The sequence below is a fragment of the Prionailurus bengalensis genome, chromosome E1 (genome assembly GCF_016509475.1).
Source record: "Prionailurus bengalensis isolate Pbe53 chromosome E1, Fcat_Pben_1.1_paternal_pri, whole genome shotgun sequence".
Taxonomy (NCBI): Eukaryota; Metazoa; Chordata; class Mammalia; order Carnivora; family Felidae; genus Prionailurus; species Prionailurus bengalensis.
Window position 1 is genome coordinate 49,559,140 of NC_057347.1, and position 25,907 is coordinate 49,585,046.

The following is a 25,907-nucleotide window of genomic DNA, read 5'->3' on the forward strand; positions in this document are numbered from 1 at the left end:
TGTCACTGTGCCATCAAAGAGTGAATCGGAACCAGAACAAAGCGGTCACCAATCTTGTCAACATGCAGCAAATGACTTGAAATTTTGAGGATGCTTCAAGAGCAACCAGCATAGTGGTTTACAACAACAACAGAGCTGATAGAACCCACCCCTCACTGAGGTCCTTCGATCAGCGTGTTGGGGATTGTCAGTTTACCTAAGGAACCAACCACTGACAAGTTTTTATTATTCTTGTCTCTGTCATACGAAGACATACACAAATGTATTGACCTCGTAAATTTTCTGAGATTATGAGCCTATGTATGGTGAAGTTCTTTTGGTCCAGGATATTTTATTTGGGTATGGAAGAAAATCTCATATGAAGCCCAAATATTCGAAATATTTAAATGGAAGATGGACAATAATTGATGAGTATCTAGAAAGGTACAGAGATCCTGGAGGAGTTGACAGACAACAACAACAACAAAACCACAAGAAAGAATAGATGAAGAAAGTTCTGTAACAAATCTAATGCTTTCTGTGCATCCTTGAGTGATGTTTCTCCTCTCCTGCTTTCACAGCTGCTGATCTTCCAGATGTTCTCTCCTATGAAGCTCTATCTTTTAAGGGATACGTGTTCGTTCCATGAAAAGTCAGTCTTTTCCTTTCCCTGAAGCATTACTTGCTCAGAGAAAGCCATTTTTCTAATCCTTCTGCAACCTTTCTTAAATTTAGGACATCTCTTCCAAACGCTAAAATTGATAAAGGTTAAGCTTTGGTGGAAGGCAGAATTTGGCTGTCCACTATGGATGCCAAATGGACCAATCTTCCCTCTCAGTGCATTCAGTAAAATGCTCCTGCTTGAGTCTTTGAACCCAGGGGAACCAAGGTAAAGAACAGGGATAGTAGAGCGGTGCCTGGAGCGCTCAGTCAGTTAAGCATCGACTCTTGGGTTGGCTCAGGTCGTGATCTCATGGTTCATGAGTTTGAGCCCTGCGTCGGGTTCCGTGCTGCCAGTGCAGAGCCTGCTTGGGATTCTCTCTCTCGCTCTCTCCCTCCCCTGCTCACTCTCTCAAAATAAATAAATAAACTAAAAAGAAAAAGAAAGATAGGCATAGTAGAGACAGTCTTCCCGGAGGCAGTGCTGGGAGTCCAGCTGCAGTGACAACATCAAGAATTCAGTGGCTGTGACCATTGCTGTTGGCATCAGCCGTCTCGCGGTGATGGCGCTGGTACCGTGACCTTGAACCAGGTTGCCCCGAAATGGGATATTCTTTGTGTTTTCCTACCGCCTAACTTCTGGTTCCTGACTACTTTCTGAGACTAGGTGTTTAGCGTTTCCGGCATTTCGGTGAGTTCACCAATATCTTTACGGTAAAGGATCTTACCGCCGCCAGATTTGACTTCTACTATGTCAGCCAAGGCTGCTTTGTAATCTACAAAACAATTCTTTGAATGAAGTTTTGGCTTGTGTGAGTGGGCTCCTTCTTGAGTTGCTGTTGACGACACAAAGCTAGGTATGTACTTATCCACGAATCATTGTACAGATCAGTTAGTGATGGGAACGCCGCTGGGCAAGAATGCCACGTTCACCGTTGTTCTAGCAGGTACAGGAGCACTTCTCGAGGAGGCAAATCTTCATAATTTGTTGCCTTCACCATCATTTTCACTTAAAATCGTTGTTTTGAGCAATTTTATCCAGTTTTATACTTGTTTTCTGTGAAGGAGAATTATCTGATCTGCGAAGCTTTTATTGGAAGTAACTTCCAGTCGTTCTTTGGCTTATGAAACAGGACAAATGAATTTCCGTGTGACTTCAAGCTCTCATATGCCACTGTCGACGCTTTGGACAGAAAACATAAAGTTTCTTGATAGAATGTCGTCATTATGGAAGTATTTTCTTACCTATCTACAAGGGCAATTTTATTTTCCCCTTTGTTTTGTGGAATGTTCCAGGCTGATACAGCTCACTCTCCCAGAGGTCTTTTGCAGCTGCAGTATTTTCAAGTGTTCCTTTGTTGTGAAATCTGGCTGGCCAGATTAGATGAATTCCTTTGGGATACAGCTGCAGCCATTTTTAACGATGAAAAATTGTTCCGTTCCCTTGTAAGCCCATTTGCAGAAATGGTGTATCATTTTATGGGTGCCTCCATTTTTATCCTTCCGTTTCCTTCTCCTACTGTGTATTTTCTTGGTATTCTGGGTTTTCTGGGTTGTTGTTCTAGCTTTTCTGTTCTTTTACCCTTGTCCTAATAGTCTGATTGCATTTTGTTTAGTGTGAGCAATCTCAACTCCTTTTATCGGTGTGAGATGGTGTGAAAAATAAGTAATAATGCTTGAGAATATGATATTCAACAATTCAATCGTTTTCTTCTAAAAGTTTTGGACATTTAAGAGGCACATTCATTACACGGGTAACTAAAATGTGTTAAATACGGGCATTATGCTTCCTGCATCTGATACGAACTAAAATCTCCACAGCACATATCACTGACAAGGAATAACCTGTCTTTCAGAGTCTTTTAAAACCAAGTTCCCCTCTTTTTTTTTTTAATGTTTATTTATTTATTGAGAGACAGAAAGAGAGAGAGAGAATCCCAAGCAGGCTCCACGCTGTCAGTACAGAGACCTACTCAGGGCTCAATCCCATGACCTTGGGATCATGACCTGAGCCAAAATCAAGAGTTGGACACTTAACCAACTGAAGCCTGCTTCGGATTCTGTGTCTCCCTGTCTCTCTGCTCCTTCTCCACTCTCACTCTCTGTCTCTGTCTCAAAAATAAATAAGTGTTACCAAAAAAATTAAAAAAAAAATCTTGTCTAATTTGAGGATACATCTGTCTACCAGGTTAAATATCTTTGAACCCCAGTGGAGGAGATAGAGTTTTAATATTCTGTTAGAACACTTCTCAACTTCTATTTTAATTCACAAATGTAATTAGATGCTCTGAGGAAAAAAAAAATTAGCCAATTAACTTCATAGCATCAAAGGTCTAAATGTAACATGAATCCATGGGGAAGGGCAGACAGCCCAGATCCCCACCTGCTCAAATGACCTGTGACATTATTACTATTAACTGTATAATCACCTCTTACTGCAACCAGAAGGTACGGGAACAGTATCTGACCAAGCCCTTCTAAAATTCTTGCCCAGAAGTTTAGAGCATACAACTGAGCAGTATTTAATAAAAATAAAAACAAAAGCAGTGTTATTTTTGAAGTTCTGGTAGTCAGAGGTAGCTTGCAAAGTGGCTTTGAGTATGAAAATAATGCTAACATAGTTTTATCTTGAATGAGGATATTTGTGTTAATTGCTGTTTCTCACTAGTCTTTTTTTTAAAAAATTTAAAAAAATGTTTATTCATTTTTGAGAGAGAGACAGAGCAGAGACATGAGCAGGGGAAGGGCAGAGAGAAAGGGAGACACCGAATGTGAAGCAAGCTCCAGGCTCCGAGCTGTCAGCACAGAGCCCGACGTGGGGCTTGAACTCACGAACCGTGAGATCATGACCTGAGTCAAAGTTGGACGCTTAACCAACTGAGCCACCCAGGGCCCCAATCTTGTACTTGAGAATCTTCAGAGAAAATAAAGGAAATGGCCATTTATAAGGGGATCTACAGAGTCCCCAACAAGCACAGAGTCAATGTGTCACTGCTTAGACAGCTATCACAAAACGCCCAGCTGCTGCAGTTGGCAGGCAGAAAATACATTGAATGGCCACAGACCATGGCCATGGCCATGATACAAAAAATGGTCAAAAGCACCTTGGGTTCAGGTTCTCAGGTCTGAAAAAAGTGGCTCTCAGAACTGTTTTGGTCTCCCCTTCTCGATTGCCCTCCTTCAATTCTCTAGGCACCAAAACAATTATCTTACAGGTTATTGGGCTTGGTCTTCTCCAAATTGGAATGGCACCTGGATGAGTCACCTTCATGACTCCCTACCACTCCACCTGCTTTTTATCCTCCCCCTTGAAACTTGGCATAGACCTACCTCCTCATCCATTAGGACCTCACTTCAAGGAAACCTTGAAGTTTTCTTTGCTTCCAACTTTAAACTCACTACCAGGAAGGCCCAAGAGTCAATTACCCCCCTCTGCTACCATTCTGGTTTTCAGTAATTATGTTTGCATGGCGTCTGTCGGATTCTGTTTGCATTCTAGACACACTGGAATGGGGGCTTTGGAGCCAGAAAAACTTGGGTCCAAATTCCAGCTCTACCAAATCGTGTGATTATAGGTGATTTACTCCCACTGCCGATCAGTTTCCTTACTGTAAAACAGTAATAATCAGCCTCTTAAGATTGTAGCCTGAAACAAACAAAACAAAACAAAACAAAACAAAACAAAAAGATTGTAGCCTGAATGTCTGGCATAGGAAAGATGATTAATATAAATCCTCTTTCTTCCCTTTCCTGATGGTATTTTACTTATTTTGCTTTTCCTGTAAGTGTGTCAGTCGGTGTTCGGCACATAAGGTGCTCATAATTATCCAGCACTGGAGACATGACTCAGACCTCTCTATGAGAATAGATTGTACGCCGTGTATTTTTCATCTTGACAGAAGCAAACCACTCATCTCAACTTTGATCTATTTTCCTGGCCAGTAATTTTGTAATTTTCATTTGTTATTCAATTTTCAAGTGGTTTGGGTCTCAGAAGCTCACAGGTCATAAATAACGAAAAGAATCAGTGACTATTGCTCAAATGTCCATAGCCCTTGGGTCCAGCAACGTTCAGGTTATTTTCAGCCACATATCTTATTCTGAAGTAGGAACACTTTGTCTCCAATAATCTTTCTCTTCCTCTCTCAGATATTCTCTGTTCTTGGAGTACTCATCTGACATTTACTGAGCATCCACTATGTATCAGGAACTGGGGATACCACAACAAACGAGACGTGGCCCTTCCCCTTTGTCAGGGAGCAAAATAAACTACCCCAAAATATGCCTTTGTAATGTAGGGATTATTTAGAGCTGCTCATTTTTAAGAAAGAGCTGACACAGAAAGATCTCTGAAAACTAAGAAGTTCACCTTTCGTAAGGGAAATTTACATTTATAAGGGACATTTCCATGTGTAAGGGTGTCTCCCTTGCTGTACCAGGAAGGTACTCTAAATCTATAGAAACTGTTGTCAGTGGAGAAGACATGGGCTTAAAGCTACACAACTCCAACCTTCTTTACTGTGCTTTTCCTGAAAATCTCCCATACCTGGCTCTCCCTCACCACCCAACATCTTTTGTTTTTAGCTGGAAATGGCACTTAGGGTGATGGCTTGGGCCATTTCAGGGAGTTACTCAGTTTTTCTGGGTATTTCTCTCTCTCTCTCTCTTTAATATGAGAGATACAGATGTTATGTTTATTTTTCTCTCATGAATCTGTCTTTTTATTACAGAGGGGTCTCAGCCAAGAACCTAGAAAGGTAGAGGAAAAATTATTTTTCTTCCCCCCCACCTCAAAAAGTGATAGTTTGATGGAAAAAAAAGTTGTGACCGATGATCGCATTTCACAGTAGTAAATGCTAGAACAGAGAAATGGGACCTCTATTTAGTTAACGAACCCAATAATTGTTTAGTGGTGGCTTATTATGGCATAAGCACGGTTCCAGTCCACGGGGAAACAAGGGTTAACAAGACAGATGCCGACACTTACGCAGATTGTCTTTAATTGGTGGGAGGAGGGTAGGGAGGAAGGGTGCGGGTCATCTACAAATAAATAAATAAGCTACCTAATTTCTGGAGAATAGAGCAGGGCAAGTAGTGACAGTGACTGGGAGCTACTTTAGATTGGGTGATCAGGGTGATATTTTAGAAGAGGAGACATTTGAGCTGAGGCCCGAAGGACAGTCATGAGCCAAGCAGGTGAATGTCTGGGGGAAGGAAGTTTTGGCAGAGGAAAAAGTAGATGCAAAGGTCCTGAAGTAGGAACAATTGTTGGGGGAGCAGAATTCTTGTCCCTTCAAAGGTGTTTATAGCTAGAGTAAGAATCGAACTGACACGAGGCAGAGTAAGAGGAGAAAATGGAATTTAATAGGCAAACATAGACATGGAAATTCCAAAGACAGGCCAGCAAAATGAGGTATATAGGTCATTCTGAACTGGGGAGAAGGTGGGTAGGGGGCTGGGACTTCGGAGGAAAGAAATGCACCTCACAGGACAATAAGAAGACCAGATGTTTGGTAATTAGACATTTGTCCTGCCAAACAGATGGGTCACTCAGATGAAATTTATCTCTGTTAATAATCCTTGTTCTTGGAAAGACCCCCAGTTTAGATTCTGTGTGGTTAAGGGGAGACAAAATTTCTCTTGAGCCCATGGGGACGCAAGCGCCTCCAGTTCAAAACAATCCACATTCCGATGTGGCCCATTCGGGGAAGAGGACACATCTGTCCCGAGCCCCACTGTAATCTCGATGTGTATATGGAACAGAAAGTCTCCATGTGGCTGGAGTCTCAGAGTGGTGGGCAGAGGCCATGTCATACGAGGATCTGTAGGTCTGAACGGGGAGTCTGAATTTTATTTGAGTGCGGTGGTGGGTTATAAAAGACGGGGACACGATAGAATTTGTAGCCACTGTGCAGAAAATGAGATATGGGACGCAAGGCCAGATGCGGGAACGACAACCGGAGGCCAATGCAGAACGCTGGGCGAGAGGCAATGGCAGCTCGTGCAGTGGGTGTAGCAGCACAAGGAAAGAAGAGGATGGACTGGGGTGCAACTTGGGGCTAGAGTCAATAGAACCACCAGCTCAACTGACCCGAAGGAGGACACAGAGCAGTCAAGGGTGGCCCTCTAGGTTGGCAACTGGGATGTTGCTACTATTGAGATGGAGAAGTCCAAGGGAAATGCTAGGAGTTCTGTTTTGGACACATTTTGAGTTTCCAACTGGACACTCAACTGGTTTGTACGTTTATAAGTTCTCAAAGGAAAGGTGTGGGTGGAGACATTGGAGCGTTTCATTGCATTTGATAGGCTGGATTCCAACATTGACCTCACTCTCCTTCCTGGGCACATTCCAGTATCGTAAAGGCTGGAGATCTAAACTGCTATGGCCCCTTGACCTTCCCTTCAGGGCCACCCTGACCAGTGCAGGGAGTCCGATTTCAACTAATTAGGACAAGAAATTTGGGCCATTTGTATGCTCTGTCCTCATGAGTTCTCTGACAACACAGCAGCATCGACCTATTTAGAACCCGGGTACAAGCTACCTCTCTCAACCTCCAAAGCAAGACTGAGATCACTCGGGCTTCCACGGGTTAAGACCTCAACTCTAGAATCTCTATTTAATTGAGGTCTCGTGTATTTCTTTTCTTGGATGTGAAGCGTAGGATGAAGACACGAATTGTAAATCACTGGAAAAACAAGGACATTTTGGAATTTATAAGAAGAATATGAAGGTTCCCCCCCTTCAAAATGTTGCCATTTCCTGTGTGTGACGTGATGATTCTGCATTAGTCTATCCCTCCAACCCTTTCACAGCTGTGTGTGTTCTCCACGGGTCAAGTAGACAAAGGATGTCTCCTGAGACACTTGGTTCCCACCATCTTCAAGTCATCGTCTATTTTTCCTGACGCCTTTATCATTTGTTGCTCAACATAATGTATCACTTGTCCTCTCTGGGATCTTGGAAGACTGTACATTTTTTTTTTTTCAATAGTGGGAAAAATTCTCCCCCCTCCCAGTTTTACTTCAACATCTCAGGAAAGGCTTTGAAAGTGGCATAGATCTGAGGCACCTGGGTGGCTCAGTCAGTTAAGCGTCTGACGTTGGCCCAGGTCATGATCTCACAGTTTGTGAGTTCGAGCCCTGCATTGGGCTGTCTGCTGTTGGCACGGAGCCTGCCTCAGATCCTCTGTCCTCCTCTCTCTCTGCCCCTCTCCTGCTTGCGCTCTTTCTCTGTCTCTCTCAAAATAAACAAACAAACTTAAAAGAAAACAGGTGCGGAAGACCCTGCAGATCACTAGAGGAGGCGTGGATGCAGGAAAATATATTAAATAAATAAATAAATAAGTAGGCATAGACCTGGATAGAAGGAGAGGAAACCAACACGTGAGCAGGAAAGCAATCAAGCATGGAAACTGGACTAAGACAGAGCCTGGGGCAGGGAGCCATGTCCCCTCGACCTCGTACATCTGATTGGAAAATAGCGATATTGGTCCATCAGCTGGGGTATTGTTTCCACCGTGCCAATCAATTTCCTTGAACTGAATGTTTCTCCCTTGAATATGATTTCGTAGGATCTCTACACAACCAAAAGAGAGGCAAAAAACCCAACCCCCCCAAACCCAAACCAAAGGAGGTTGGAAGACTATTAGAGGATACTAATGAGATTAGAAAAAGGATGGGTAGGGTAAGACTGACCATAGGAAACAAAGAGAATTATTTTTAGCACAGCAATGCTCCATGTCCTCCGGGGCCTGTGGGTGTAAGGGGCTATTACAGGTTGGGGGTAAAATGCGCAGAGCTAGTCTGTGACTTTAGGTTCCCTCGATGGCCTCCGAAATGTCAACATCTGCCACGTGGTCATCAGACCCTTCACAGTTCACCAGGTGCCGGGCAGCACCCTGCTGGCCATACGTTGGGTTTCCTCTGCAGATGGACCAGGGGAAGCCAATGCCACACGTGGGTCCCACATGAAGCCACGTGAAGAGCGGGCAGGCTTTTCCTGGCAGAATCCGAAGCAGAGTCCAGGCTCCCAGCTGTCAGCACAGACAAGACCCCGACGCGGGCTCGAACCCACGAACTGCGAGATCATGCCCCGAGCGGATGGCGGACGCTTAACTGACTGAGCCCCCCCCAGCCAGGCGCCCCTGCGTTACTCCTCTGGGCTGCAGCGTGAAGTCCTCCGTGCCAAGAAGTCTGTTCAGGGATTATTTACAGACGCCTCGGCTGGCCCTTAGGAAACGAGGTGACACAGGAGCAGGCTGATGTGCCCCGGAGAACCGAGGGGACAAAAACAAGAGGGAGCCCCCTGGAGTGCACCGGATGCTGGTCACAGCCAGCAGCTCCGGACTGTTGTTGACTTTTGGTGGTCATGGCAACCCTCGGAGGTGGGCTCTGCTGTCTCGAAGCGAGGGGCGCGCGGACAGTAAATGGTAGACCCCACATTGAACTTAGGCCAAGCTCCAGACTAGTGGTCTGGACACGCAGCAACGGGTTGCTGAAGGCAGGTGTGGAGTTGTGTTCACCCAGTGGCTCCCAGCTGTGGCTCTGTAGACTCTAAGCGGAGGGTGGGAGAGGGCCCAGCGAGGCCGAAGAAATGACCGGAGACAGCAGTGGAGGTGGTTGGTTGGGGGAACTTACGTACCAGGCGTCCAGGAGTGGGGACCGGATCCCCCCTGCGTGCGGGGCTCCACACGCAGCAGGTGGACAGAGTAGCAACCGGGCTGGTGACTACCCTAGCCTCTCCCCTTTCTTTTTTTTTTATTTAATTTTTTTTTTAACGTTTATTTATTTTTGAGACAGAGAGAGACAGAGCATGAATGGGGGAGGGTCAGAGAGAGAGGGAGACACAGAATCTGAAACAGGCTCCAGGCTCTGAGCAGTCAGCACAGAGCCTGATGCGGGGCTCGAACTCACGGACCGTGAGATCGTGACCTGAACCGAAGTCAGATGCTCAACCGACTGAGCCACCCAGGCGCCCTGCCTCTCCCCTTTCTTGCACGGCCAGCGGTCCAAGGAGATCCGGGCCTGTCACGTGGACCTTCATGGTTACAAAGGATGCGCTCCAGGTTGGCCGCCCCCAGAGCCCCTGACCCCGAACGCTGAGCAGCACGTTTTCTTTACGTTATCTTGCTTGATGGGAATGCAGAGGGGGAATGCGAGCCCTGCCTTCTCAAGACAGTGACTGGCAGGGGATTTGGGGTGTGTTTGCACCGACCGGCCTTCCAGCACATCCTGCACACCAGAACAAGATGAACAAACGGACCTTGGGAAGGGAGGGGAGGGGTGCCGCCTGGAACAGAACTTTCCGGACTGCTAAAAAGGATCTGAGTCCGGGAGGGTCAGGGCTTCCTGAGGGAAGAAAAGATAAGGCGGAGAGAACTGTCAGGGAAATCTCAGGGAAGTGTCTCCACAGCTCAGAAAAATCTTGTTTAACTACATGTTATGCATGGTAGCCATACCCGGGATTTTAATTTTTTTTAACGCTTATTCATTTTTGAGACAGAGAGAGACAGAGCAAGCGTGGGGGAGGGGCAGAGAGAGAGGGAGACACAGAATCCGAAGCAGGCTCCGGGCTCTGAGCCATCAGTACAGAGCCCGACGCGGGGCTTGAACTCACGGACTGTGAGATCGTGACCTGAGCCGAAGTCGGACGCTCAACCGACTGAGCCACCCAGGCGCCCACCATACCCGGGATTTTTAAAAAAGATTGTTCTAGGAGATGTTTGCCACCACCGTTTACTTCCTTAACCACGGTGTGTTTTTTCTTTCTTTGCATTTAGCAACACGTTGATTATAGCACACCAGCTCTTACGTTAGAATTTTTTTTCAATTTGATTTCAATGAATTTGTAAATAAGCCACTTAGTCAAGAAGGAGACACGCGAGAATCCTTGAAGTAGAAAACATATTTCAGGGCACCTGGGTGGCTCAGTCACTTGAGCGTCTGACTTCGGCTCAGGTCCTGATCTCACGGTTGGTGACTTCGAGCCCTGCGTCGGGCTCGCTGCCGACAGCCTGCTTCGGATCCTCTGTCCCTTTCTCTCTCTGCCCCTCCCTTGCTCGTGCTCTCTCAAAAAATAAATTAAAAAAATAAATTAATTAAAAAAATTCAAAACGGCACATATGAGATTTATTTTACATTTTCCACCAACTTGGTCATTTATCTACTTTCTTAGGCCAGGCGGCAAATATCCACGAACGATCCGTGGCAAAACGGGCAACTCTGAAGCCTCGATTTTAAAATACAGTGGAAACGGGACTTCAATGGTTTACCGGGATGTAAAAAGTTCAGTAAACTCCTAATCACAAGTACGTGTGTATGCAACTCATAGCATTACCAGGAGATGTGTTTTCAAATATATTGGTATCAGATATTAGAACGAATGATGCCGTCATATTTTTAGCCATAAGAATATACAAAAAAGAATCTATTTCGAAGAGTATGACACCTTAGACATGGTCACTTAAATTCTTATTAAAATATCAGCTTCACAAAGTCTACGTGAGAGGGTATTTTAAGGTTTTGATAAACAAACAATTGAACCCAATGTGTTTATTGTACTCAGAAAATGAAACAGTCTCGTAAGAGTGAGTTTGCTTATTCAGTATTATGCAGAAATAGGGAATCAGGGCCACCTGCAGAGACACAGAGGCTGTGACCAGGAGGCGGGCTCAGCCATGTGCCTCTGTCCACGCGGTCACTGCAATTGCCCAGCGCTTGCTCCTTCTCTCCACCACAGGAAGAATCATGTTGTGTTTACAATATCGTTTCTAGAAATCTGACATTGAAGCTATAAAAATAAATGTCTCAAAAAAACGCAACTGCAGGCTTGAAAGGAAATAGAGGTTTTGGCGCGTCAAGGGTCCTCCTGGGGGAGGAGCTTCCATCTAACTGAGGGGTCGAGTTCTTCGTCAAAGTCATCCAGCTCCTGCTCCTTGGAGAGCTCCAGGAACACCTGAGAGGGGCAAGAAATGAAGAGACGGGGAGGTCACGCTGCCTCCCGCAGCTCCGAGCGAGTGCACAGCACGGGCACAGCTTGTACACTTCTGTCCCACGGATGCAACAAAGTCCCTAAAACGGACCCACCTGCTCCAGGGTGGACTGTGAGAGGCTGTACTCCTCCAGGTCGAAGCTCTGTTTAACTGCAGAAAGATGGGTGCACATGAGGAGTTCATAGATACATATTTTAATGTTTACTTATTTTGGAGAGAAACAGAGAGGCAGAGTCTGAGCAGGGGAGGGGCAGAGAGAGAGAGGGAGCCACAGAATCCAAAGCAGGCTCCAGGCTCCGAGCTGTCCGCACAGAGCCCGACGCGGGGCTCGTACTCACGAGCTGCGAGATCATGACCTGAGCTGAAGTTGATCGCTTAACTGACTGAGCCACCCAAGGCGCCCCAGGAGTTCATATATTTTTACATCCGGACAGTTCAGCATCCAGTACAAACAACAACTTTTAAAAACTTGTTGAATAAAAAAGTTTCAATGACAATGTTCCTAGTTTAAGGATTGCATTCAGTTAAAAATACGCCAATGCCGGGGCGCCTGGGTGGCTCAGTCGGCTGAGCGTCCGACTTCAGCTCAGGTCATGATTTGGTGGCTCGTGGGTTCGAGCCCCGCGTCAGGCTCTGTGCCGACAGCTCGGAGCCTGGAGCCTGCTTCGGATTCTGTGTCTCCCTCTCTCTCTCCGCTCCTCCCCCGCTCGCACTCTCTCTCTCTCAAAAATAAACATTAAAAAAAATTAAAAATAAAATACACCAATGCATTCACTTGGGTCTGGGGAGAAAAGTGCTCATGCAATGCTCATTTAGCACAGTGTTCGCAATTGTCTGTTTAATGGAGCAAACGGTGCTGCAAAGGCCTCCTTCCCTGTGTGTGATCCAAGGCTTTTGCACACTCAGCACAGGAAGAAGTGGAAGGAAGACACATTTGGCAAAGGGAAGCATCAAAAGATGATATGGAAAGATGTTTGAGGGTTTCTGGGGAGCAGATATCTTTTGTGGGCCTCTCTCTCCAGTGACAGCTTGTGCCTCATTGAGTTGAAAACCCTTGTCCTTAACCAAAATGGGACTAGTCCCAGCCCCGATGGGAGGGCAGTAGACTGGAAATAGGTCACCAGCAGAACCTCCAGGCCAGTACTGGCCACAGTGTCGATCCGGAAGTGACTGCACGAACACATGGTCCAGAGAGTTGGGGTCCTCGGCTCGGAGAATGGAAAGGGGGCACTGCCGTGACCATGAATGTTATCGGCAGGAGTAAAAAAAGTCTTCTCGAACCAGGAGCCTTAAATGTCTTCCCTAGGGAAGGTGGCAAGCCAGCAAAAAGATCACTGAGCCGTGACAATGGAAAAAGCAGAGGGAGGGAGTTTCGGCTAGCACAGTTCTGAGAAGCAGAGCTAATGAGCTCTGATGGCAAGAAAAACATGGGGCGGTGATGACAGACGCAGCATGGTCACTTTCGAAGTGCAACAGACAAGGGAAGATTGTTCTAATGACCAGACAGGAGCCAGTTTCTTAATACCCAGCCTAAGGCAATAAAATAAGATGCAAGTCCATATAAAAATTGAATTGTAAATATGCGTGCATCAATGTTCCCAAAGAAAACATCCTCCTTGAATGCATACACAACTGAATTTTGCCTTAGGTTGTTCCTGTGTGTGTGTGTGTGTGTGTGTGTATACACACACAGAAAAACCCCACCAAAGGTAAAATCACTCCCATTAACCCCCTGCCCCTCCTCCAACACCCAACACACACAGAGTCTGTCCACCTCTTTGATCCCGTGCCCATAAGATTCAACTGGAGATTTGAACTTTGAAAACTAACACCTTAGGTCACATTCCGTTCTGGTCATGCCGATGGATTCATCTAGGATTTGGAATTACCTGCTTTCCGGGGGATCTTATTTCAAAGTGTGTCGCTCTTACCCTTCTCTAACATGAAGAAAGCTCGTGCCAAAGGTCGAACATCTTCCACTGGCACTTTATAGACCATCACCGAAGAGAACCTGGGGGGAGAGGGGCGGGGCTGAGGCCGGTACCACCCACGCAGGTGCAAGCTGGCTGCGACCCTCTCTCCGGTCGCTGTCCTCCTAAGAGTCAGTTTGGGCCAGCGAAATGCCCAGGCTGAGGCCGTCCACAAGGACAACTGGGAGGCAGGAGGGGATCGTGCCCTTGGCTTCTGAGATAAGAGGTGCAGTGCAGGTAAACGGTGGACATGTGTCAGAGTCACCTGTCACCTTATCTTTTCAGCTGAACACTGGCTCCTCAAACATCACCTTCCAGCCAGGGACTGATGCCTGGTAGTTGCTTGACGTCACCCAATTCACGTGGGGACTCTGGGTCTTTTCTCCAGAGAACTCATCTCTGTCTGACCTTGCCCCATGCTCTCCTAATTTGGGATAATATAATGGAATCCTGAATATAAAACTGAAAATATAACTGAAATTGAATTGAATCGTATGTTTTAAAAATAATTTGTTTCTCAGACGAACACTTGTCTTTTTACCATTTGAAAATCAGGAGGATTTAGATTTCATTTTGTTAACATACTATTTGCGCGGGGCGCCTGGGTGGCTCAGTCGGTTGAGCGTCCGACCTCGGCTCAGGGCATGATCTCACGGTTCGCGAGTTCGAGCCCTGCGTGGGGCTCTGTGCTGACAGCTCGGAGCCTGGAGCCTGCTTCGGATTCTGTGTTTCCCTCTCTCTCTCTCTCAAAATAAATAAACATTTAAACATTTTTAAAAAGATGCTATTAGCTTGCTTTATGGGGCAATCGTTCTCATCTATTCTCATTCCTTGTGACCTCATGACCTATTTCTATTCAGTTGTGGGCTGCACACAAGGTACAGCATTGCTGTGATACTTATATTCCACTGTAGAAATAGTATTTTCCCACCGTATTGTTGTGACTTATCACCCTTTCCTGTTTTCTCCCCCAACTCCTAAATCATCTGTCTTCTGTCATCAAGTCTAGCTGATAAAAATGCCCCTAAAATTAATCTCTTGATTTTTACTGTATTATGCTCCTGAGAACTGTGCCATTACTAGACTGTTTATAAAATAGATTTGAAGTGAAATAATTAGGTTTATATTCTTGTGCCACTTGTTAGCCGTCATGTGACCTCACTTATCAGTTTCCTATTTTTTTTTTTTTAATTTTTTTTTCAACATTTTTTATTTATTTTTGGGACAGAGAGAGACAGAGCATGAACGGGGGTGGGGCAGAGAGAGAGGGAGACACAGAATCGGAAACAGGCTCCAGGCTCCGAGCCATCAGCCCAGAGCCTGACGCGGGGCTCGAACTCACGGACCGCGAGATCGTGACCTGGCTGATGTCGGACGCTTAACCGACTGCGCCACCCAGGCGCCCCTATTCTTTTTTTTTTTAAATGTGCATTTATTTTTGAAAGACAGAGAGAGAGAGAGAGAGAGAGAGAGAGAAAGCAGGGGAGGGGCAGAGACAGAGGGAGACACAGAATCTGAAGCAGGCTCCAGGCTCCGAGCTGTCAGTGCAAAACCCGACATGGGGCTCGAACCCATGGACGGTGAGATCATGAGCCGAGTCGAAGTCGGATGCTTAACCCTGAGCCACCCAGGTGCCCCTCAGTTTCCTATTCTTAAAGGTAACAATCAATTCCACTCATTAAGGTCCTTGTAGTGGCCAGACTCTCACAATGCTCTTTTGAAACCATCCCAGGAAAAACGGAAAAACGGTGTCTTCCTTGGCAAGTCTCGGGGAGGATGAAGTAGAATAATGCAAGATCAGGACAGTACCGGGCACTTAGCACTTAGTCCCTCTGATTTTACACCAGCTCTACTCTTCTCCAATTTAGGTTCTTGGGTGTCCAGCAAATAACTTCTCTGAGGTTTCCTTTGGGGCTCACTGTGGACTCCGAGGGCCATAAATCAATGAAACCGGCAAGGAAAAGTTTGGTATCAGATCGAAACCAGCAAGCACCCAGCTTTACCTTTCCTGCCGAGCAGCCTGGGGGAAAACCCTGAGGATTTCGAGGTGGAGGCTTTCCCTTTGCTCGAGGGCCTTCACTTTCATCTCCAGCAGGTAATTCTTGCCAAATTTGCTCTTCAGGTGCTGGATGGAACCGATACACCTGGAGGTGGGAGGAGGATGAGGTCGTAAGAGACAGGGGAACGGGACAGAAAACACCACGCTTGAGACCCTTGGTGTCCAAAGGACCTCACTGGTGGACCCAGATGCAGCGGCTACAGCCGCACGGAGACCTCCCTCTGTGCACAGACTCCTCCGGCCGTGCACCTGGGCGCCCAGCGCGGGGGTGGACGGGCACCCACCTCAGCCTTCCGGACACCATGATGGCCACGCGGTCACACACGGCCTCCGCCTCTGCCATGTAGTGGGTCGTCAGGAGGGCGCCTCTCTCTGTGTTCTTAAAGGTGGCCCGGATTGCCTGCCTGAATCGTCAAAGGACCATGTGCAATTGCGAAAGGCTTCTCGTTAATCGTAAGTGGGCAGAGAGAAGAATTTGTAACTGGCACGAAAGTTGAGTCATTTGCAAAAAGAGCTTAAGCAAGGGAGGGACCCGTACGGTGGGGGGGGTGGGGAGGCAGGTGGGGGGGGGGAGCCAGGCGTTGGAAGAGGAGCGGGCACAGAATACCGTGTCGATCACGAGGTGGCACTGAAAGAGAAATGCTGAGCAGGAGACTGGTTACGAAAAGGCTGCGCGAAGGAGCAGGGAGAATCCAGCAACAGAGGTGTCACAGCCTCGTAGGAGAAAATACATTCCTAAGAAATATACAAGGTGACACGGAGGACCCGATCCCACCTCGACAACCTAATACTGGGCCCTCGCTCTAAAACACCAGCCTGGCGTGGTTATCACCGCGGCGATCAACGATGCCTCCTCTTTCTTCAGCGATGGACTACCATCGGGGAGAGATTTCCTTTTTGGTTTGCCAAATATCGGTGGCCCTAACGATCCTGAGAGGTGTCTCCTTTAAGAGACAGTTTAAGGGGCCATTCTTACAGCAGGAAAGCAATTCACAGATTTCCTACGGGGCACCGGAGCTGGCCCCGACAGGGTCGTGCCCCCTCACCACATGTGCTGCTGCCCCTCGGGGTCCATCCCCGTGGACGGCTCGTCCAGAAGCACCACCGATGGGTTTCCCAGGATGCTCAGCGCGAAGCACAGCTGGAACAAGAGGAACAGTGTGTCTGGGGCCGACAGGTGGGGTGTGCAGAGGAACGCTGAGCCCCCCTCTTACCTTCCTCTTTATTCCCTCGGATAAGGTCCTCACGGGCAGATTCAGCTGGTCCTGGAGCTTGAGTGCATCCACCAGCCTGAAGGAGGGAAACACGATGGGGCATCACAGTGAGGAAGTTGGAAGGAGGGCAGACCCGCAGCCCAAGGATGCAGAGCGGAGCTCAGAAACGCGGTTCTGAAAATAGATGCCAGGCGATCTTTTCTTTTTTTTTAAATTTTTAAAAAGTATTTTTATTTATTTTTGAGAGAGAGAGAGAGAGAGGCCCAGAGTGTGAGCAGGGGGATAGGCAGAGAGAGAGAGGGAGACACAGAATCCGAAAGCAGGCTCCAGGCTCTGAGCCATCAGCACAGAGCCCGACGCAGGGCTCGAACTCACAGACCGAGAGATCATGACCTGAGCCGAAGTCGGATGCCCAACCGACTGAGCCACTCAGGCGGCCCTACGTGCCAGGCAATTTTAAACTGGTTGGTCTGATCCCCTCAGAGAGATAGTTTTCTCTTTTAAAAGAATAGAAGCACATTTCATGATTTCTAAATAGTTGTGCCAAAATAAATACTTTATACTGAATTGTACTTATATTTTGCTTTTTAAAAAATATTTATTAAAAAAAATTTTTTTAATGTTTATCTATTTTTGAGAGAGACAGAATGCGAGTGGGTTGGGGCAGAGAGAGTGAGGCACAGAATCCAAAGCAGGGTCCCGGCTCCGAGCTGTCAGCACAGAGCCTGATGCGGGGCTCGAACCCACGAGCTGGGAGATCATTACCTGAGCTGAAGTCGGACGCTCAACCAACTGAGCCACCCAGGTGCCCCCCAAAAATGTTTATTTATTTTTGAGAGAGAGAGAGAGAGAGAGAAAGAGAGAGAAGCCTAAGCAGGATCCGTGCTGTCAGCAGAGACTGACACAAGGCTCGAAGTCACGAACCATGAGATCATGATCTGAGCCGAAGTTGGGCGCTTAACTGAGGCAGGTGCCCTATGCTTCAATTTTAGTATTTTTGGTAACTTTCACGGATGGTTACTTTTTAATTTTCATATTCAGTATGAGAGGAAAATGAACACTTTGAAATACAGGAAACGGGTTTCTAGTGGGGAATCTACCCAGTGTGGTCAGGGGTTGATCGCTCGCTCTCCCTCTCGCTCTCCCTCTCTCTCTCTTCCTCTCGAGAGAGGAGTCTTCCGTCCAGAATGACAGTGAAGCTCATCACTCCCAACTGTCCCGCACCCTCAGGCATAGAACACCTGTGGCTCCCGCCTACCTTGTGATGGTGACTGCCGCGTCGGCTTTCCTGAGCCCTTTCACAGCAGCGAACACCTCCAAGTGCTCCTTCGTGGTCAGGTTGGGCCACAGCACGTTCTCCTGAGGACAGTACCCTAGGAAACCCAGGGAGTCCTCTTCACGGCTCCCTTTTAGTAGCACCTGCAGAGGAAAGTTCACGCTCAGAGCCTGCCCTCTGGGTTTGTTTGCTTCCCTTGCATATTTCAATGGCATCTTTCTCTTACAAACCTAGAAAAACTAGAGACTCTCTAAGTCCTAATCGGGTTGACCAATCTGTCATCAATCTGCATTGAAGAAAGGTCGTCAGAGAGCAAGCCCATGAAAACAAGTGAGCGCCCCACCTAACTGAAGCCGAAAAATCAAAAATCTCACCAACGGGACCGTCTTGCCATCGTGGCCAAGAGTTTATATACAATTTCCTCGTCGCAGTCAGGAAGAAAGTATATGAATTGGTGAATTTAATTACTCACTATTGGATCCGTGATCCAATGTTTTTTGAGAGCCACCCATGTAACAGCCAGCACCCCTCTTATTTTGGGGGTTTTCCTTCTACCAAGTGAATCGGGCAATAAAGAAGTAGCAAAATGAATGGATGGAATACAGGCAGCTCGTAAGGGGTGCCGTAGTGGGAGCAGTCCGGAAGCTGGGTTGGGGAATACCAGCGGAGATGAGTAGGTAGGGTCATCAGAGAAAGCCTGTTTGCTGAGCGGCCATTGTGGGGGGGAGAGCAAGAGGGCACCTGCCATGGAAAAGCCCAGAGGAAAGGAATCTGGAGCAGAGGAAAGAGCCAGAGCAAAGCCCTGCACCGTAATGAAGCTTGATATGTTCTTCGACCCTAGACAAAGCTGGGAGCCTGGGGCCGAGTGAGAAAGGAAAGAAAGGCGAATGGAGAAGGAACATGATAATCGGTCCCTGCAGCTGCCAGCAGGTGGGGGGTCCGGGGTGGGGGTGGGGGGGGTCCTTCAGCCTTAGTGCAGTAAGAGGTTGTTGAAAATATTTAAGTAGGACAATGACATGGTTTATAAAGATCACACTGGCTGATCTGATGACAGCTAGTTTCATGACACCCAAATAGCTGACTTTGTAACTCAGATCTTACTTTTACAAAAATGCTTAGTATGTTTTATTCTCAGGATTTTATTTTATTATACTTTTTAAAGTTTATTTATTTATTTGGAGAGCGCGGGAGAGCGAGAGCAGGGAAGGGGCAGAGAGAGAGGGAGAAAGAATCCCAGGCAGGTTCCGCACTGTCAGCACAGAGCCTGATGCGGAGCTCGAACCCATGAACCGCGAGATCATGACCTGAGCTGAAATCAAGAGTCGGATGCTTAACTGAGCCACCCAGGCGCCCCTATCCTTTTTAAGTAATCTCTACACCCAACGTGGGGCTCGAACTCACAACCTGAGATCAAGAGTTGCACGCTCTACCGACGGAGCCAGCCAGGTGCCCCAGAACGTACCTACCTTTGAAAATATTTCATCGCCATGTATCTATGAACAGTTACTTCCTCCTTTTGTACTCATGTGTGATGAGAAATAAAATAATGATTTAGGGTCCAGGTGGTGACTGAATTGAAGCGTGGTCTCAACTGAAGGAGTCCAGTTAGAGTTGACCAAGCCACCAACCTCCCTGAGTGGCCCCCTTCACAGACACCTGCTCTCAGCTCGGCTTCAGAGGGATTGTGGATATGTTTTCTCTTCCGTCTTTAGTGGGTTGTCAATCACTTTACAGGAGGTCTTTTCCCTCCAGGCTGACCACCAACCCCTTTCCCACGGTGCAATCCCCTAGACCTCTGCGTTATATTCTGTTCTCCACAACCCCGGACATACTTTCCAAAGGAGCGAGCTCTTAAAGTTTTCTTTTTTTCTGCCAAGGAGTTTGGGGGGAAATGTTTTCTCTATACGTCATGTTGTCTCTCTCTTTGATAAATCTGAGCCCCTTTGTTTTTTCAGACCACTTTATACGGTACAATTGCATGTACGATTCAAGTTGACTTCATATCCCTCAACTTTGAGCCATTCCTTACAAATACTCCCAAGAAATAGTGGATCTGTACAAAAATATACGTTCCAGTGTCCAAGCACGTTGTGTAGGACGATGAATATAATTACTTAATAAAGGTGTTTTTTTTTTTACATTTTAATTCGATGTTAAAGCATTACATGCAGGGAAAACAATGTTCATTGAATGTGTAAATCCTGTATGTCTACTATATTTCAATTTAAAAAAGTCTAAAACAGGGGCACTTCGGATGGCTCAGCTAGTTGGGCATCTGACTTGGGCTAAGGTCATGATCTCGCGGTTTGTGGGTTCAAGCCCCACATCGGGCTCACTGCTGTCAGCGCAGAGCCCTCTTGGGATCCTCTGTCCCCCTCTCTCTGCCCCTCCCCTGCTCGTGCTCTCTCAAAAAGAAATAAAACATGAAAAATAAATACATAAAAGTTTTAAAACTCTAAAACAAAAAAGTAACACGTTACACTGCACTCACTGTTAGTAAATGGAAGCAAATAGTTTGTCAAGAAAAACAAAGTGCGGGGCGCCTGGGTGGCGCAGTCGGTTAAGCGTCCGACTTCAGCCAGGTCACGATCTCGCGGTCCGTGAGTTCGAGCCCCGCGTCAGGCTCTGGGCTGATGGCTCAGAGCCTGGAGCCTGTTTCTGATTCTATGTCTCCCTCTCTCTCTGCCCCACCCCTGCTCATGCTCTGTCTCTCTCTGTCCCAAAAATAAATAAACGTTGAAAAAAAAAAATTAAAAAAAAAAAAAAAAAAAAAAAAAGAAAAACAAAGTGCAAATGCGTGTGTCTTATGATATTGTAAATAAGACTTGTACGGATTCTGATATTGATTTCTGATCGGATACTGAACATTCCCTCTAAATGTCTTTGAAGGCATAAGTAATTGCTCCCTGGAAGCGATTAATTTTTCTGTGTATGAACACGTTAATTTGTGAATGTATTATTCTGCTACTTCACTTCAATCATCTAATGATTAAATGATATTTGCTGTTTACAAAGTTTTAACATCTTATAAATTAAAAAAAAATTTATTTTTGGGAGAGAGAGACAGAAGGCAAGCAGGGGGAGGGCAGATAGAGAGGGAGACACAGAATCTACAGCAGGCCCTAGGCTCTGAGCTGTCAGCACGGAGCGTGATGCGGGGCTCGAACTCACGAGATCGTGACCCGAGCCAAAGTTGGATACTTAATTGACTGAGCCACCCACGCGCCCCAACATCTTATAAATTTATTAGCATAATTATAATTATAACATATTATAATTATATAAAACATAATACATATAATTATATGTGGTATATAACCATATAATTATATTAAAATATGATACATTAAAATATATCATAATTATAATATGTATTAAAATTAATGTAAATTATTAGCCTAATTCACTTACCTGTCCAGCAGTTGGTTTTGTGTCTCCAGTTATCACCTTAATGGATGTACTTTTACCAGCTCCATTGTGTCCTAATAATCCTAAAACCTCACCTGAAAAAAAATGGTTACACTTAATATTGACTTTCTCTCTCAAAATAAATAAATAAAAAAAAATAAAAAAAAATGTAACAGAGTCTGAAGACTTGCCATGTGACAAGTATCGTGCTATGTGCTTTATACACAGTATCTCATGGACTTGTCAACCCTGAGAAGTTGTTACCATAATCTCTTCTTATGTATCTGGGGCTGGCTCCCAGAGATTAGGTTAGCTGCCCACGGTCACACTGATAGGAAGGGGTAAAGCCACTCCTGGAAACCAGCGTGTCATACTCTTGTCTCCTGCGACCCTAAGCACTCCAGGATAATGACACAAAATGAGGTCATCTGACAGCTGCTGGTCAAATCTTCTGACTGGATGGGTACAACCCCAGTTAGTTCTCTTGTGAAGAAGAACACTAGGAAATCAATCATGTTCATTACATAGAAATGTCACAGCTCCAGTGGTTCATTTTAATAGACTGCTCATGGTTTCCATGTAGATGTGACTGTGCCCCATCCGTGGGGTGAGTTAATTGATTTCACTTAGAAATGGAACAGGTCAAAGGAGCTGTCACAGTCACCTGCTGATGAGTCTGTGTGTGAAACCAAGAGGTGATGCATCAGATTCTCATCAGGAACCATAAGGCTAATGAGGGCCCCAAGCCAACAGGGGATGAGCCATTGGGAGCAAACCTTTTCTAACACAGAAAGAGACATTTCTCGTGGCTATTTTCTTCTTCCTCTTGGAAAAGCAGTGCTTCCTCTTCTCTGCATACTCCTTGCGTAGACAGCTGGCAATAATGACCGGTCTCTGTAAATAACAAATAAATCACATCAGACCTTAATTCTCTCCGTTAACTTTGAAGAAACTCTGTCTTCCCGCTGGGTTGGTGCCTCATGGCACAAGCCACGCATCACAGAAGACCTTCTCCTAGGTGACATGTTTACTGGCCATTCTCCAATCCTAGTCCTTATTTTCGGTCACGTTAACCCCTGACAAAGGCAGTTACTCAGCAGCACGTTATTTTGTGCAGAACAGGAGCAAAGAAACTTGGAGAAGTACTGAGTCGTCCTTAAGCATCCAAAACAACAAGCTGTGGACCAGACTTTGCCTTGAAGTCCGCACCGTGCACTTTCTCCAAGAAGCAATGCCACCCTATCGCTTTATTCCGGTTCTAAAGTTCACTAGGTCTTTCTTGGTTTTCGCAATTTTAATTGTTCTCTACTTGTTCTTTAAACCGTGAATGACAGGGGCGCCTGGGTGGCGCAGTCGGTTAAGCGTCCGACTTCAGCCAGGTCACGATCTCGCGGTCCGTGAGATTGAGCCCCGCGTCAGGCTCTGGGCTGATGGCTCGGAGCCTGGAGCCTGTTTCCGATTCTGTGTCTCCCTCTCTCTCTGCCCCTCCCCCGTTCATGCTCTGTCTCTCTCTGTCCCAAAAAATAAAATAAAAAACGTTGAAAAAAAAATTTAAACCGTGAATGACAAACTGAGGTGACATGACTCTTAATCTGCTTCTTGAGATGTAATCATATGACCACTTCCTAAGCTGGAGTTGTGGTCTTTGCCTGTATGTATTAGAGACACTCAAAATTCTGTGAGCATTAGACTCGTAGCCTGACCACTTTGACTGACAAATGTTTGTGGTTTTGACGGAATCATTACCACGTATGTTTTACCTCATCAAAGTTCGAGGAATTCAAGGCATCTGCTGTTCTCACTCTTTCCATTTGGACATCTTCATCCTCCCCTTCTGGATCTTCTGGATTTTGATACACGTTGTTGCTTCTTGGAGAAATTCTAGAGTCGAAAGCCACCCATTAATCACTGATTGGCAGCTTCATTCTTGTATTCAGAATACTGCATTCTTTAAACCTGATGCTTTGAGTAGTAGGCTGGGTACGTAATAAATTGTCACACTCTCCTTTTAGTACCATGCCTCCTCCGCCCTTCCTCACCTTATTCCTGTCCGTGGTACTGCTATATTTAGTGACCATTGCTTCTCCCGTGTCTTTCGCTCTACTTACCTATGGGACGTTATTTTTTCGTTATCGCTGGGCAACTTAGTATCTATTGTCTAACATAGGACTTTAGTATCCTAGTTTAGTGATGCAGTTTTTCTAGAAACCCTATCTTTGCCACCACCTCCATGTTGGCATTATTGCATTTCCATGGGGAGGATGAGTTGGCATATCTGGAGTCAGGATGGTCTCAGAAAGTACAAGTTCATGCTGGATCTCCTACTAAGCCTGGCCATTTTTTGGGAATATATGCCAGATTCACTTTCTCCTCTATTTTAAGTCTGGTCCTTCATAGCTAGCCAGCTAGCTAGCTAGTTATGTCATTTTAGTCTCTCTTACCTCTGCCCTAATCCCACATACCGATCTTAGATTTCTTTTTTGTTTAAAATATATTTACTTATTATTTATTTTGAGAGCGAGCATGAGCGGGGGAGGGGCAGAGAGAGGGAGAGACAGAATCCCAAGCAGGCTCCATGTTATCTGTGCAGAGCCCGAGTCGGGGCTCGAACTCATGAACCATGAGATCGTGACCTGAGCCAAAGCAAAGTGGGATGCTTAATTGACAGGGCCACCCAGGCGCCTCGACCTTAGATTTCCTAAAGGTCATCTTTTACCTTGTGAGTCACCCACTCAACTGTCTGTCATAGTTAAAGATGAAACCAAGGTGGCATGGAAGACAGGGAATAAGATGCTTATGGACGTGTCCTTGTATGCCACAAAAAGACAATCTCAGCTTCTAAGTCCCATTATGACCGGACCAGTCTGTCATCTACCGGCTGGGCTTCTCGGCACCACAGGAAAAGAGCATAATTATTGCGGTCTTTGGCTTATTCATCATTCTAGTCTTCCTCCCTAGACTGGTAGCATTCCTTCAACTACCAATCTATTTAAACCGATTGTTGTTTAAACTGAACCAGCGTCGGAGCCCCTGGGTGGCTCGGGTGGTTAAGCACCTGGCTTCTGATTTCAGTTCAGGTCATGATCTCGCTGGTTCATGAGTTTGAATCCTGCATTGAGCTCTGTGCCGACAGTGCAGATCCTACTTGGGGTTCTCTCTCCCTCTCACCCTCTGCCCCTCCCCTGCTCGTTGTCTCTGTCTCTCTGTCTCTCTCTCTCAAAATAAAGAAATAAACATTAAAAAGCAAACCAAAAAACCTGAACTAGCAGCATACAACTTTTCCCACCCTCTCTACTTCACATCATGTCAGACAGAGCCCTTAACAGGGAGTGTTTCAGATCTCTTTTCCTCCTCTACTTATAATCCTCTGATTTAGGTACTCAGATCTCTATATTTTGTCTTGGCATATAGCTGCGACCCCAGCCTGTTCCAGGACTTGGCCGTTCTTTGCTAAATCGTTACTTTATGCATGAAAAAAATTAACCACTGATAACTGAAATGAAAGAATCCAATTTGATTTCTCCCAACCTAAAGAAAGGATCTTTCCTCATTGACGTCTTTCCGAACTTCCATTCCAGACACCGAAGAATAAAAAGGAAGATGCTAAAATGAAGGAGAGGCTAGGAATAAAGAGAGAGATGCATGGTTAGAAGCACTCAAAGAGAAATGTTTCACATCAGAAGTGAACTAGGAATGGTCGGACTTCTCCAAAGGTATGGTTGGAAAAACCATTTCAAATTTCCAATAATCTATTTGTCAAATCGTGCCACTATCAAGTTCATTTTCAATCTTGTTTATGGAAACATTAGAAGCAAATACAATTAAGTAATACCGTTACTTTATGTCATTCCGTCTAAATACTGGTATAGTGTTTTCAAAATTTGGGAAGCATCTTATCTAACCAGTGAGTCTTTACAGAAAAATTTGTTCCATATTTTACTAATATTTTATCTCCATGGGCTACACATACCCATATATCTACCTTAATAAAAAGCTTCACCCTGTATACAGGAATTAAAATGGTTCGTATAGGAAAAGACAACAATTTTGAAAGACAGGTGTGTTCTTACAATTAAGAATACCAGAAATGGCTCTGCACTTGTTGGTTCTTGAGTCCAAAGAGAAGACTGGACTTGCTGCAAAAGGAAAAAGAATGGTTACATAGGAAGTTTTTCGGTTTTGTGCATTTTTATCCATATAAACGTGAATTGGCCCACTGAACAGCCCTACTGGTATGTCCCCTGATTTCGCCATGAGTATTGGGTAGGTGTCCCTTCCAAAATGTGTATCAAAGGGTTGTATTCCTTCCTCCCAAGGTCTAAGAGGCACTGTGTTTTTATTTGAAGCAAT

General features: G+C 45.8%; 1 protein-coding gene across 9 annotated transcripts in view; it reads right to left on the reverse strand.

The window, feature by feature from the left end:
- Positions 1–11,175: 11,175 nt before the first annotated feature.
- LOC122485824 (ABC-type organic anion transporter ABCA8-like) overlaps positions 11,176–25,907 on the reverse strand; it is a 94,703-nt gene continuing 79,971 nt past the window's right edge. For all 9 annotated transcript variants that reach the window (XM_043585111.1, XM_043585113.1, XM_043585114.1 and 6 more), the window contains 13 exons: positions 25,628–25,693; positions 25,086–25,177; positions 23,318–23,438; positions 22,334–22,451; positions 21,561–21,652; positions 18,132–18,292; positions 16,874–16,949; positions 16,706–16,800; positions 15,944–16,063; positions 15,604–15,744; positions 13,562–13,641; positions 11,725–11,780; positions 11,176–11,593 (listed from right to left, as the gene is read on the reverse strand). In XM_043585111.1, the coding sequence (XP_043441046.1) occupies positions 11,495–11,593; positions 11,725–11,780; positions 13,562–13,641; positions 15,604–15,744; positions 15,944–16,063; positions 16,706–16,800; positions 16,874–16,949; positions 18,132–18,292; positions 21,561–21,652; positions 22,334–22,451; positions 23,318–23,438; positions 25,086–25,177; positions 25,628–25,693 (1,317 nt within the window). In that variant the 3' untranslated portion in view covers positions 11,176–11,494. The remainder of the gene's footprint in view (positions 11,594–11,724; positions 11,781–13,561; positions 13,642–15,603; positions 15,745–15,943; positions 16,064–16,705; positions 16,801–16,873; positions 16,950–18,131; positions 18,293–21,560; positions 21,653–22,333; positions 22,452–23,317; positions 23,439–25,085; positions 25,178–25,627; positions 25,694–25,907) is intronic.